Here is a 15,321-nt window from a genome sequence, read left to right as displayed (position 1 = left end):
AAAATTTTATTATTAATTGTGTTACCAGTTTATTGCCCCCGCAGTTTAGGGGCGTTGTTCGATTCCACCGCCTGTATTATATTTTATTTTTTTTTCTGCCGGGCTGTTTCCTCCTCCTTTGGTTTTTTTCGTTCTTGTGTTTTCTTGGTTGTGCTTGTTCTTCTTTCTCCTTCTGGTCCGGCTTGGGGTGTGTTTCCGTTTTCTCCTCCTCGTCCTGTGGCTTGGGTGTGTCTTTCCTCCCGGGCGCCCCGTCTTGTATTTTTTTTTTTTTTCTTTCTTTGTTTGGTATTTAACATTTCTATTGAACGCGAGCAAGAGGGGAAGGTGAACATAATTCCACCAATCACCTATTAAAACGCAATCATTCTGTTAAGAGGGGCTTCTCTTCGCTAGTCTTTTTTGAATCTTCCTTGCACTAAGCTAAGCGGTTGTGCCTTGGCTCTCCCATATATCTTTAGAGATGAGCTCCCGGCTTTGAGCAGAGTTGGTAGCAGATAGAGGATCAGAGAAAGGGCCTTCCTTGCTAGTAGGAACATAAGCAACGTTACTATCTATAAATTTTAAGACTCACATTGCTGACTAGGCCACATCCAACCTACGACTCTAATTTGGAAGATCTCCTCAAACCCTAAACCCTAATGTGGCAAGCATAAGTACTCCCAACCAAAGCCAATCAAGGGTAATACAATTTTAATTCTCAATCATTCCTGTTTAACACTCATTGATTTCGATTTATTCGTGTTGCTCACTACTTAATTTTATCCTAAGAGACAGCCCACCAATCAACACTATCGGCTTTGCTTTGACATTTTCTTGATATCTTAGCAGATTCAAGTCAGTTTCATTCCTCATATCAATATTCAATCTAAATATTTGATCCAATATTATTTAATATCCCACCATTGCGTGAAATCGGATCTAGTGCTTAAAAAGACTTACAAAGGAAACATATATCAAACATACCTAACGCTTTCATGAGTATATTTATTGTTCGTTTATTTAGAGTTAAGTATAGAGCACAGACCAGCATGGTTTAATTTATTTTTCTCTCTCTTTCTTACCATTATGGGCCACCATGCACACGACAGCCGCCTACTGGTGTAGTTCGAAATGTTTATGTGAAACCTTCAACTCCTTCCCGCTACGTGTGAGTTTTTTCTGTCAAAAACTATGTGAGAGAGAAGGTCAAGGCTTGAGAATGAGTATCATGGACGTGGTCATTTTAGAGGTTATTTATTCCGGTCATGACTCATGGTGTTTTTTTTTTCTTTTTCTTCTCCTTTTTCAAAATGGAAAATTCATTCAAACAAACATTGTTAAGTTGGAGTTTAAAATAGAGTTATCAATCATAAACAATGTTGGAGACTGCCACCAGACTAAGCCTAATATCTTGACTCCTTGATAATGAAAATAGTTGTAACATTCAAAGTTCCATCTACACTTGAAATCTAATAAACTCAAAGTCGAGAGTAATTTTCTAGATTTCTATTAGAATACTAGCTCCCACCCAATCGAGTGCAAAGAGAGTCCATTCAAAGCATCGATGGTGAGTTGGCGACCTTGCAATTAGACCTGTAAACGGATTGGATTTGACTTGAATACACTAATATCCGAATCCGAATCCGACAAAAATATTTAGAGTAGGCATCCAAATTTGAATCCGAAACTTTATCGGATATCCAATAATAATCCGATCCGATAAATTATCCGATTATTAATTGATAATTTTCATTTCTTAATATTTTTTATTATAAATTTCTAATTTCCGATTACTGAATACCGGTTTCCGAATCCGATTATCATCCATTTTTAAAGAAAAAAATGTTAAATACTTTACTCTATCTTGGATAAAATTTTATCCGGATATTATCCGATCCGATAAGCAATTATCCGAATCCAAATCCGGTTGCTTAGCGGATGGATACGGATATTTTCCGGTATTTTGGGTACATATACCCTTAAACGAATACGAATGCGAATTCGGAGGTGGAGTTCGGCTATCTATTTACAGATCTATTTGCAACCTTCGAGTGTGAATATATCTTGCAAGCAAAAGGATATCCCGTATTCCTTCAAACCCCTTATAAAAGTTATGATAGACCATAACATGACACCGCTTGAGTAGCCACAAAGACCCATTCAGGTACTGTAAGACACAGCCCCCCCCCCCCATCCCATCCACAAAACTCCAAGCTCAATCTAAAAAACCTGTTTAGATATTGGTATATACTTCTTGTTATATTGCATTGTGAGGAGAAATATATGGAAGAGTAGTATCCCTTTGAGCAATGGATAATATTTCAACAACTTAAAAAGTACATCGAGATAGAACCTGTGAGATATGTATTGGTAATCCTTTAAAAAGTGCAGCTTTGTGCATTCCATATGCAACATAAAGTGGACCACAATATATTTACATACTAATGATCATTTGAATATGCAAAGTGTTCATAAATAAAAGAAAACCATTCAATCACAATGGATCCATTAAAACCAGACTATCTAAGTGATGATTCAACTAATATAATATAAGATGTTTTCTTCTTTACTTAAGTGCAGAGTAAGAAAATTGATATCCTCTCTTGGCTCCTTTATTAGATTGATACTTCATAGTGAAGAAGTTGAATTTTATCGAGATTAGGGGTAAAGTCCTATATATATTTAAAGATGAAGAAGCTATATCTCTAAGACGTAATCAAGATGTATCAGTCTTGACAAACCTAAGTAAAAAAAGAAAATAAATAAACCCTTGAATTGTTCTTATTCTTATAAAATTTCTTTAATATTTAAGGGGCAAAAATAAAATTTTAAGCACCACTACATCATCAAATGCTAACCTTGTCTTCCATACTTTTCAGACATAACAACATGAATCACATTTCTAATGTTGCACTTAAAATGTACAACTTTTAATTGTCATTTGTCATATACTCAAAACTTATTTTAAAAAATAAATTTAAAATGATTTTTCAAAAGTAATTTAAATAAAATGATCTATTAATATATAATTATTAAAATATATTTATTTTAATTATAAAATCAATATGAAGATTTATTTTTCTTATTCGTTATTTATTTATTATGGCAAAATCGTGTATACTTATTGAATACGTATATGAAATGATATGATTCTCGTTGATGAATGCATATAATTTATTTAGCAAAAAATAATAGATATGTTAGACATGTCAAAGGATGTTGTCAATGATAATGATACCAGACATAGAACATTCAAAGAGATAAGGTATCAAATTCATAATCAGGACAACAATCGCAATAAATTTTCATGTTTCTTTGTCCGGCATGAATAAAACAATTTTCATTTCCCATTCAATGTAACATCATGCAGCCATCTTAATGTTCCATTATTGGATGATAAATTTCAATTTCCTTTTCTGTTTTTTTCTTAGGGATAGAAGAACTTTCAATCCCATTAAATCATTTCACATGAATAAGAAATCCAATCCAAAAAATTTCAATCCTCTTCCACCCATCACATTGATTTGCCATTGGCTTCTTGTCTTTTTTAATGATTTCAAAACTCTTAAAAGTGAAGAAACAAAAGTCAATAATTGAATTCATGGCGAAATCAGTACTTGGAGGATGGAAATTTTTTTGAAAACGGTGGATGTGGAAGACTGGAAGCATTGTCAACTTCATCTTCCTTGTTTGTTTTTTGGTTTTCTATTTTTAATAATAACACGCAAGATTCGACAGAGATTGTGCCATAGATTATGAGTTAATTATTTGTGTTGTTAGGCATGTCACAATTTTTGGACCACGTTAACAGGCCTATGCTTTGTTGCACGCATTTCAAGGTCTTTCTTTCCTCTCGGCTATAACTATCACTGACGTGATGCCAGCAAATTAAGAAATAATAAATAAAAAAACCCTTGTCGATGCCATACTAGCCTTGCAACTTGGCAATTTTATGATTGAACTCTATTTGGATGTTAATGAAGTTTTCCAAAGAATTAAAATAAGGTGAATGAAGTGGAAAAGTGTGTCCGGGGTCTTATGTGATCGGCGTATTTCATTAAAGTTTAAAGGAAAATTTTATAGGACCGTTGTTCAACCAGCTATGATGTACAATGCAGTGTTGGGCTGTTAAAAAGAATCATATAGATAAACCCAGTGTAGCAGACATGATAATGCTAAGATAGATAGAGTGGCAAAACTAAGATGGATAAGATAAGAAATGATCATATTATAGTTGGTCTGGGAGTTGCTCTCATAAGTGACAAGCTTTAAGAAAGTCGTTTGAGGTGGTTCAGCCACTTTCAACGGAGACCTATAAATGTCCATGTACGGAGAAGTGATATAATCTATATTGAAGGAACTAAAAAAGCTAGGGGTAGATCTAAAATAATCTTAGGAGAAGTGGTGAGAAATGATATGTATAACTTAGGGCTTGTATCTACCATGGCTTCGAACATAATTGATTGGAGGGCAAAAATCCATGTAGCCGACATTTAGTAGGACAAGGCTTATTGTTGTTAAACTCGTACAAAACGAACGGTCAAGGTCGAAATCTTAATCATAGTTTCGATATGGATTGTACGTAACATGATACTGCACATTTAATGCACGACACCGAAACAACTTATGGTTTGACTTCAGTGCTGCGCATTTAAAAAATATGTAATTTTTGTATTGTTAACAGATTTTGACTAAGATTATGTTGTACATTAAATATACAATATTCAAGTCTCGACAGACAATTTCATGACCATGAACATGATTGCAATGTAGAGCAGCATGCTTTCTCTCCTGTTTTTCTTTTTCACATGGCTTACGTTCAAATCCCATTCAAATCATTTTGCTAGATATCGATGAATGATTAATTTAATCATCTCCATCTTTTGTTGGATTATACTTATATTTATTAATTCATGGTTATAAGTGTTCAGAATAATTTCACCTGAAAAACAACTACTTACGTGATTTTTGCGTCTAGGTATGGTTAATATATTATGCATGACACATAGTGTTTTTATTTTGAATTATTTTGGAAGTTTTCTTTACTTAATGTCTTAGCCTATACGGTTTTAAATTAGATGACCTAACATTATATAAAAGTCCATAATTTCTCGGCAATTATTGTGTCCTAATCACCCATGTGTTGGTCATTTACACACCTTACCTCTTAAATAAGAAGATTGCATCAACACATGCTGCAGGCACATGCAAGTTTGACGTTGATTGCCAATGGTGGGTTAGTTGAGCAATTAAAAGCCCAAACTCCCATGGGGACGTCTTGGGTCAGAGACAATTTAGCGAGGCCCTCATTAAGGTCAAGCTCGAGTGTTTAACTCAACTCTTAGGTTATTTTTGATAAAAATAGGAAACAATATGCAATCATGCATTGTTTTACTATCTGGACAAACTTAGAATCAAGTGTCTAACCTAACCCAAATTCGGCTTCTAGGATCAAGACTGAGCTAGGGTAGTTATGAGCTTGTTGCTGCCATCCTCTGGCATGCATCGAGCATAGAAGTCCATTTCTTCATTATCCAATACGTAGGAGTTTGAAGCCCACACTACTTAATAGCCTAATAAGTGATGCTTTACGAGATTCACATCCCTTGCAATTTCCTGTAATTTCTATCTAGGATTGCGACACATGGGAGTTAATTATCAGCTGTCATAAATAAAACCTGTTGATACAAAATCTCGCTCGTCCTTCCCTGTCACGAACCTGCAAGATACGAGCTCGACCTTGGGGGGTCGAGGTACGTCTCCGACGAACAAGTCAGTACCAATAATATGATCTCAACTACTCAATGGAGAATTCAAGTAATTGATCACACAAAGTATGAATACCTATCTCATTGTATTTACTTGGGGTGTTTATATAATGTATCGTAATGGAGTTATATTCGGAATATGACTCTAATATGAGTTTCCATAGGAGAGTTCTTTTACCTAATTGGTACTCCTCTCTAGTTGTTGGATGGTAGGACTCTACCCTTGTGAGGTTTCCTCAACCTGCTAGGTGGATGTTGTTTATCACTCTGGTCGGTCCTACCATGAACCGTCTGGTCAAACTTTACTAAGTACCGAACATGGTCGGATCGTGCAACTTCTTGGTTCAGCCGGAATATATAGAATGACCATTTTAGTCATTAACAAAATCCATCTAAGAATTGAATCTAGTAATTCTTAAAATTAAGCTTCAAAACAAGAGGAGAGATGAAATTTGGAGAAATTTTAGGAATTTATTAGATTCAATTCTTAATTGGGTTTTAATTTTGACAACTGGATAATTAACTACCACGTGTCACAATTGTAAATAGGAATTACAGGAAATTGCAGGGGGTAGGAATTGTAGAGGATGTGAAGCCTGATTAACAAATTGACAAAGGACAAGTACCAGACTACCGCTTCCATTTTCCTAAGCCAAGGTGGGAAACCCCCGGCATTAGCAAAGAGGCTGGCTTTGGCTAAGATTGATATGTTCTAATCTCAGCTCACAATAACTCAAACCAAAAGGCTAGTTGCCAACCAAATGTGCAAATAGTTGGTGTTACTTGAAAGCTCCTTTACAATGTGTGGCTTTTCAGAGTCAGTGAGTTGTGTGAAAAGCGGTAATCTAGGCCAGATTATTGGCATCCTCTCTAGTTGGATTTTATTTCAAGTCATTGCAAATTTTGGAGTCAAACTCTGGGATATTATTATGAAGGAAATGGAACCCATTCGAGCGAAGAATCGAACCTACAACCTCTTCACTAAGAGGTGTTGGTCTTACCAACTGAGTAACCCTGCCATGGTGTAATTATCTAAAATTGTCTATAAGATCTGCTGATAAGCTCTAAAAGATCACCAAAAAAAAATCATGTAATCCATGACCCAGTTAGCAGATCTCTGAATCAAAATGGGAAAGTGTCAGGTCAAAATCTGAAGCAGAATCACAGATTAAGTGGAACTAGAAAATGATTTTCTGGACTTCCCATGGTATAAATTTAAATAACATTACCCTCCATCATGACCCTGCCTTGCAACAACCACCAAGAAGAACGAGTCTTGATACAAAATGGAGCAACAGACCTAGAACCACACTGCAAAAGAAAATCAGAATGTGGTGGTCACAAAAAATAGAGATGCTGCCAAGATGGCCAAAAGGTTAATGCAGGAAATTAGTTCCTGTTGGGATCTCAACCTTTTCCAATTGAGGAAAAAACATGCTACATAACTCACTTATGGAGTCGTTCCCAATCACTAGTAGGATACATGCAGCAAATGTACATACCTATTACTTCAATATTTTTCCCCCTCTCTCCGAACAACGAAGAACAAACTCAGTCTCATCCCAACTTAATGCAGTAAGCTACATGGATGAATACAAAGAAAACAAGGGAAAACAAGGGGTGGGGGTAAAGTTGGGGAAAGAGGGGTACGGCCAAGCAAGCCAGTAGAAACACAGCTTATTATTTCCTTCTGTTCAAGCAAAACATAAAGAACTATGACGAGCAATTAAACATTTCTTCTAGAGGAGACAGCTGAAGGGCCACAAAGTTTTCAGTCATGTATGAAAGAATCACATGATATACTAGGTTTCTCCAATCCAGTTTTTCTGCATACCCTGTTTAGGGACTAGATCAACATGAACAGGAAACAGGGTCCATGTTATCCAGTTCATGTTTTGAAATATTTTCTTGACATGTAAAGTTTCTGCTCTTCAAAAGATTTATGAGGTTTACTACCATTTGGATAATCACACATCTCCTTCCTCTTCATTGAGTAATTTAGCTCCCACCTGCAATTCTGTAAGACCAAAATATACTTAGCCGTTAAAGAGATCATTAACAAATAAAACTGACATTATACTATTGGGCTTTCATGTGTAGCACATGCCAAACTACTTGTTTCATCTTCTTCAACATCATCTTCAATCTGACAAAAGAATTTCAAACTCACTCAGTAACTATTAATTGTTTAACTTCAAATATAGCTGCCTTCTGAGTTGTAATCTTCATCTTTATAGGATCAGGTGAGACAAGCATCAGGAAATCGATCAAAGTTATGCAAACATATGGAATCACATCAAAACCCCCAAACTAATACATGAAAACCTACAAAGGAAACAAAGGTAAAAGTACAAACATATGACTAGTACAACTGGAGCTTCTCCTACTGTCTAGTCCATGGTATAAAATGGATTAGCTGCTGAAACTTTTAGTCATGTCCGCCCAACTAGAGCTATCAAGCAGGTATAATGATACAATAGTTCAAAATTTCACTGAAATTTCAAAAAAATTCAGAAATAGGTTGCCATTTCAGTCCAGAAATGACCTCCAGAACGAGATACTGTGATTGAAACTCAAATTAAAGAACAAAGAAATGCTGCTCTGGAAGCTTTAGATGAAAGGCAAAAGATTTTCAAATTTCTATACTACAACCACCCCCCACCCCCCAAAAAAAAAAAAAAAAAGAAAGAAAGGAAAAGAAGAACCCAACTGCTACATTGTATTCTTCTAGATATTTAAAGAAATAGAAACGTATTAAAGATTATAAAGAAAGTCTAGCACATATAAGAAGTGGTGATCCAAATACTAAAAAACAACCTGGTTATGGACACAAATAAAGGAACTCCATCTTACCAAATGATAAGATTCTTTAATTATCCACAATAGGAAAAGCATATGATCCTCAGCTGGTATCTTGGAAAAAAATCAGAGAGGAGGCAACAGTAGGGAATAGGATCAGAGGGAGAAATATTACGAAGGCCCATATATGAAATTGGCATGAGAATATTTAGTAGCTATAAGTCATTACTGATCTAGATACATTGTTTGAGACAACAAAGGGGTTAGGGCATGTCTCAGAGAGGGAAAGAAAAGAAAAAACCCTGATTCTTAATATGCCAAATAGTATATAGCATGAAAAAAGAGACACTAAAAACCAGTTATGTGATCAAAAATAAAGGAGAAACTAGCATTAATAGAGAGATTGAAACCTAACCAAAAAGGAGCTATTTCAAAGATGCACTATAAGCCCCCAACTTCCCTGCAGCCCTAATTCTCTCTGTAGAGGAGTATGATTACAAGGGGTGTCATTCTAAAAAAATCCACATAACTTCTTGACTGAAGACCATTGAGTATACAAAAGACCATAAATTTAGGTGAATATGCAATCTCCAGGAAGAAAGACCATCAGCAAGGTCACAAGAAAATCCTAACCTCCCATGATCCCTCATTCAAGCACAAATATACAAAGCTACAATTTTGTAGGCAGTGCATCAGATTTCGTATATGGTAAACAAAAACACATATTATCAGCATTAACATGCTGTGCCGCAAAGGCATTGAGAATAACATTAGCAAAACCAGCAGTTCCACTTAGATCCACACATCAGATCTGAAATCATCAAGTAAGTACTATGAGACACAAAAGATTCAGGAACCTTAAAATGAAGCAATAATAGGAATCCAAGGAAAAATCCAAATCATAGTGTTTGTGCTGTTACCGACACAAATAAAATTTGAAGTTCAAGATTTGAAGACCAGTATCAATACTGTTCCAAGTCCACAACCCCCCATTTATGCATCACCCTATCATTAAAAAAATTTACCTGATAGAAAGTGGTTAGCTACAAGCACAAAAGCCCCAAAACTATGGGGATTCATTAGAATTCACTGAGTAGCTGTAGTAGAGCTCTACTATGACATAAAGCCAAGTTGAAGGCCAAGACCTCCTGGCTTTTTAGGGTGACAGACATTATCCCAAGCAATAAAATGGGACTTTTCTATCCTAAGACTTTCCATAAATTAAAAATGGTCATTCCACATACTCTGGTCTAGACCGGTTAGTGAATGGTCCAATCAGTCATTATATATAGTTTGGTTCGACCAGGCTGCATATAGAAGGACCGACCATAACGACAAACATATTCACCTTACATGCTTAGGGAACCTGACAAAGGTAGACTCCTATCATCTATCAACTTGATGGAAAGATAAGTTAGGTAAAGAACTCTTTGTAGAGTTACTTTCCTAGAACAACTCATCTTAGAGTCACATTCCGAATATAACTCTACCATCTTATACCATATAAGGACCTCAGGTAAACAAAAGAGGGTAAGCATTGATATTCTGTGTGGTCAATTACTTGAATTCTCTATTGAGTAGTTGAGATCATATCATCGATACTGACTTGCTCGTCGGAAGCGTACCTCGACCACCCAAGGTCGAACACATGTTTTGCAGGTTTGTATCAGAGAAGGACGAGCAAGATTCCGTATCAACATAGATATATCAAAGCATTCTAAAATCTATCACTCTTAGACTAAAGAGCTTCACACAACAATAAAAAATAGATATACAAATTTTAGTGAAAATAACAAAGAGATACCTTCCCATGGAGCAGTCTCCTTTCTTAGCTGAAGAACAGAGTAATGATATAAAAACTGGCCTTCAGATCAGATGTGAGGATTAGGGGTAAAATCGTCAAATTTGTTAAGTATTGTTCCCAAACCCGCTCGAATCTGGAGGAGATGGGTCCTTTTCTATTCGGGTTAACCCGATAAATGTCAGTGTTTTTTTTAAAAGCAAAATGAAAGATAAATGTCAAATATTTTTTTAGCAAAAAGAGGGATGCAATAGGGGCTACCTTGCACCTTGGCACGCAATGTTTGGACTTTTAGGTTCGACCTATGCATGAATTAGCCCAATAAACTCCCAAAGCAAGTATTGACCTCATCAAATAGCCCCATCACAGGCCTAGTATAGGCCACATCAATAGCAATCCCATGCCTAAGGGTGTCAATTGCGTACCGAAACCGTTTAACCGTATCGAACCACACCGTCTAAAACTCGCACCATACCATACAGTTCAAAATTCGGTACGGTACATACCGAAACCGAATTTTTTCGGTACAGTTTCAGTTTTATGTACTCATACCATCGGTACATACCGAAACCGTACCGAATTGGTACCGTACCAAATTATGGGATATAAGTTGTAATTTTACAATTAAAACACTTTACCTTTACCCTATCCCTAATTTCCTATTTCAGTTTTTCGTTTCATCATTCACTCCTCTTCTTAGATTTACTTGTTTTGTCTCTATTAATTAGATTTACTTGTTTTATCTATGTTAATTTCAAATTATATTGATTGGTTGATCACAATTTCATTAGGATCTTAATGAACTAATAACAAAAGTGGCATAAGTTCATTCGTACCAAAATTGTATTGCACTAGATACCGTGTTTAAACTGTTTTTCCGTACCGATTTAATACCGAAACCGTACCGAATCGTTTTTGTAAATACCGAAACCGTACCGTACCTTTTAAATTCGGTATGGTACGGTTCTAGTTTTCGGTATTCAAAGTTGGTACCGTACCGACTTACCGAAACTGTACCGATTGACACCCTTACCCTTGCCTAGGCCAACACACAACTGTTCTGATACAGGAATAATAAAATAAACCGAACCGGTTTGGTTCGACCATGTTTGATGTGATTAGACCAAACCAATGGTCAACTCACTAATATAATCTTGAACGAAATTCAAAGGAGTGTCAAGTAAAGAACTAGAACCCTAGTCAAGTATGGAAGCTTGAATTCAACTCATAAAGTTTGAAACATACTCAACAAGAAGAGTCTAAATAAACAACTGTCTACAGGAAAGTAGAGTTCAAGAGGAATTCATGGACTACACGGCTCAAGTAAAGTCCATTATAAAAAGACAAGCCCAAGGGAGAAGGAGGTACATTCAAAAGAGTAATCCCTCTTGCTGATTTACTACTTGTTGCAACATGTTATTATTGCTCTCGCTAATTTACTACTTGTTGCAACATGTTAGTATTGCTCTCGTTTAGATCCGTCTAACTTGTTATTCGGATCGAAGGCTACCAAACTGTTTGAGAGTAAGCTTTAAACATGATGCGTCCAAAATCTGCTCAACCTTAAGATATTTGAGCACGAGTTAGACATCGCACGACCGGGGGGCGGGAGGCCACCCGGGCGTCGGTTGATGGTCACAAAGCTAGCAAACATTTATAACTCAATCTTATATCCTACTGACCTCTTTGGGGATTCGCTCGTGCTCGTCTTGGATCTAGGGTTATCCCTTTTCGAGATGGGTGGTTCCTTAAGCACATCCTTCACCCCGTAGTTAGTTCCATCTTTATACATGTCACTCTGATGGTAGTAGCAAACATTTATAACTCAATTTTTTTCCTGAACCTTCGGGTCCCTATATCATAACGTGGTTAGCACTACAACCGATCGTTTGACCGGAGTCAAACTGACTGACCGAGTCAAAGACTGAAAAGAGGGTGGACCCGGTTCGGTATAAATTTCCCCGTATCAAAACCATTGGACCACCACCCTCAGCAGGTCAGCTTTGGACTCGGCAGTGTTTGACATGATTTTTATTTCTGAATTTTACCAATTTTTAAAAAGCCGAAACACATTTTGGATCAATATACGGAAATCGTAGCAGTCCAGAGACTCAACGCACTCTCTCTTCTATGCAACTCTAGGGTTTCGGCTTCAAGAATTAGGGTAAGCGAGTTGAAGCGTTAAGCATTTCTTGAAGACCTACAGGTTTCTTCGTAGTTTGTAGGGTTAATTTGTCTTCTTTGTTTGCTCTAATGGATCGCAATAGAAAGCGAGCAGAGCGTGATGATTCTTATTCGAGATCAGATTATAACAAGAAGCATCAATCCTTGTCGGCTCGAGACAGTAGGAGTGAAGTTCATGAGCAGCGACCACAACAGAATAGGCGTCCGGCTTTCATCTCTCATCTCGATAACCCTAATTTGTCCCCCAAAGTGAAAATACTCTGTGAAATCATCGCGAGTACACATTCCCTGGCCGTCGAGAAGGTTCTCGAAGACACCGGTGTTAGAGTAACGACGGAAGATGTGGAAGAGGTTCTGAAGCATTCATATAGTTTCCCTGCCCAGGCTGTGAAGTTCTTCCGCTGGGCCGGTTCACAGCTGGGCGACAAGCATAGTCCCTATTCGTGGAACTTGGTTGTTGACCTATTAGGGAAGAATTGTTTGTTCGAGGCAATGTGGGATGCTATAAAGTCAATGAAAGCGGAAGCTTTGCTATCCCTGGCGACATTCGCCTCTGTTTTCAGCAGTTACGTGGTCACTGATCGTGTTGATGAGGCCGTCATGACTTTCGAGGTAATGGATCAGTATGGAATTCCCCGTGACGTTGTCGCATTGAATTCGCTGCTCAGTGCGATTTGCAGAGATGGGAAGACGGCTAAGGCGAAGCAGTTTTTGGACATTGCGAAGGGTAAGATTCGACCTGATGCTGATACTTATGCAATTTTACTTGAAGGTTGTGAGAGTGAAGGCAATGTTGCTTGTGCTAGGCTAATTTTTGGGGAGATGTTGCATGATATTGGTTGGGACCCGCGAAATGTGCCGGCTTATGAGTCGTTCTTGGCTACATTGCTTAAGCATCATGATGGTATGCACGAAGCTATGAAGGTCTTTGACACCATGATAGAGAAAAGGTGTTTACCTGGGATGAGATTCTTCAAGATAGCCTTGGAAGAGTTTGTCAAGACTGACAATATTCGCAGTGCATCTTCCCTCTGGGATGCAATGGTGGGAAGGACTGGCTTTAGACCTGATACCCAGATGTACCACTTGATGATTACCCTGAATTGCCAGACGAACAATTATGACATTGCTGAGCGACTCTTGGACGAAATGGTCTTCAATGGAGTATTTCCAGATTCAAAGACTTATAATCTCTTGCTTCAATTCTTAATTAAGAGTAGGAAGCTAAAGGAGGCATCCGCGCTATTCAATGAGATGGTTAAAAATGAGTGCATTCCCAGTGAAAGCAATTGCAATTCTGCCATTAAGAAATTCTTGGATATAGGTGATCATCAAATGGCAATCAAAGTTTGGAAGTGCATGATTGATAATGAAATGTCTGGTTTGGAGGAGACGGGAAACTTCTTGATTGGGGGTCTTCGTGACCTTGATAGGCTTCCAGAAGCATGCAAATATGCGGAGGATATGATTGAAAGAAGGATCAAGTTGACCTCTTCTACATTGTCAAAGCTGAAACAAAGTCTTTCCAAATCAGGGAGATCATATCGATATGAAGAACTTCTAAGGAAGTGGAAGTCACATTAAGTAGGTGCGAATTGTCTGCAATTTTGTAATTTAAAGAGAAGTTTTTTCTTTATCTATTACAACCCGATGTTCCCTTCGATGCAAGTGTTGTATTTACTCTGGAAAACTTGTGGAATCTGTATCACTGGATTTGTCATCAGGAACAAATACAGATCAGAGAACTTGCTGTGCTTGGAGCATTAAACAAATAAGTACAGATATTTAGTTTGAATCTGGTCCTGTATTCAAAAACACACTTTAACATTAAACTGACAGTTGGATCTTTGCTTATCGTCTTGTATCTTGTATTTTTCTTTACTTGAGGGTCGTTTTTAGGTCCACCTTACCACTGATACTTTTGGAGTTTGTTTTGTATATGCACTGTTGTTGCCTTTTGCTAGCTTTTGTGCTTTTGGGATAAGCAGGTGTGACATCATGTTGACGAACAAAGTTACATGTTTGATCCATCTGGATTGCAACGGGGTGGGTGCATTTGTGAATGAGCTGCATGACACTTTCTCCTTGGTTGCTGCTTTAGCACCATTTCACATTGCAATTGTAGAGGTCTTGACAAAGCCTTCCAATTTTTCAATGAAACTGGGATGGTTGAACCCTTATGAGAGAAAGCAAAAAGATGAATCCATTTCTAGGCAAATTCAGAGTTATGCTCCTTTCCCTCTATTCAAGAATTGAAAGATGCTGTTTTCTCCACGGATGGAGGGGGTGCCCCGGTCCTGATGGTTTCTCTGGGGGGAGCTTGCATCCGGTGTTGCCATTTGATGGTGTTGTGTACGACCATGTGTAGACTTGTACATGTAGTCATGATGATGTATATTATAGTTAATTGCCAACTTGAGTTTTTAAGGCTCTATTTGAGTACAAACTTATTTGTTGATGTATATATTTGCGTTGATGCATTATAGTTTTCTTACCTTGAACTTTTCAGGTCTTATCTGAAACACTCTTGATTCCTGATTCAGTTGATCCCTATTCCACAGGAATTAATCAGGGAATTCTGTAAAAAACTCGACTGCTCGACCTCTTTTTCTCCTCTTCTTCCCTTTCCCTTGCTGCTGTTGTTCTGCCACATCCCCCTGCGCAAACCCCATCACCCATTACTGCCACTATTCCCGTACCTGCCATCCTAACCTGCAATCGCCATCACCCCTCTGAAAACCCACCCACCCGCCAGCCACCATCTCTTTGATTATCCCCCTTCCCCGCCCC

At 37.5% G+C, this 15,321-nt stretch overlaps 1 protein-coding gene across 1 annotated transcript; it reads left to right on the top strand.

Moving 5' to 3' along the window:
• The first annotated feature begins 12,380 nt into the window (after window positions 1-12,380).
• On the top strand, window positions 12,381-15,175 carry LOC149024865 (pentatricopeptide repeat-containing protein At5g15010, mitochondrial-like). Its single transcript, XM_089145053.1, has one exon. The coding sequence runs from the start codon at window positions 12,601-12,603 to the stop codon at window positions 14,113-14,115; it is 1,515 nt and encodes a 504-aa protein (XP_089001179.1). The 5' UTR covers window positions 12,381-12,600; the 3' UTR covers window positions 14,116-15,175.
• Window positions 15,176-15,321: the final 146 nt, after the last annotated feature.

The sequence above is a fragment of the Hakea prostrata genome, chromosome 2 (genome assembly GCF_041222555.1).
Source record: "Hakea prostrata isolate BN-2017 chromosome 2, UWA_Hpros_2, whole genome shotgun sequence".
NCBI classification, from domain to species: Eukaryota; Viridiplantae; Streptophyta; class Magnoliopsida; order Proteales; family Proteaceae; genus Hakea; species Hakea prostrata.
This window is presented reverse-complemented; position numbering and strand designations above follow the sequence as displayed.

Coding starts and splice junctions, on each gene's coding strand:
- LOC149024865 (XM_089145053.1), top strand. CDS start 12,601: ATGGATCGCAATAGAAAGCGAGCAGAGCGTGATGATTCTTATTCGAGA.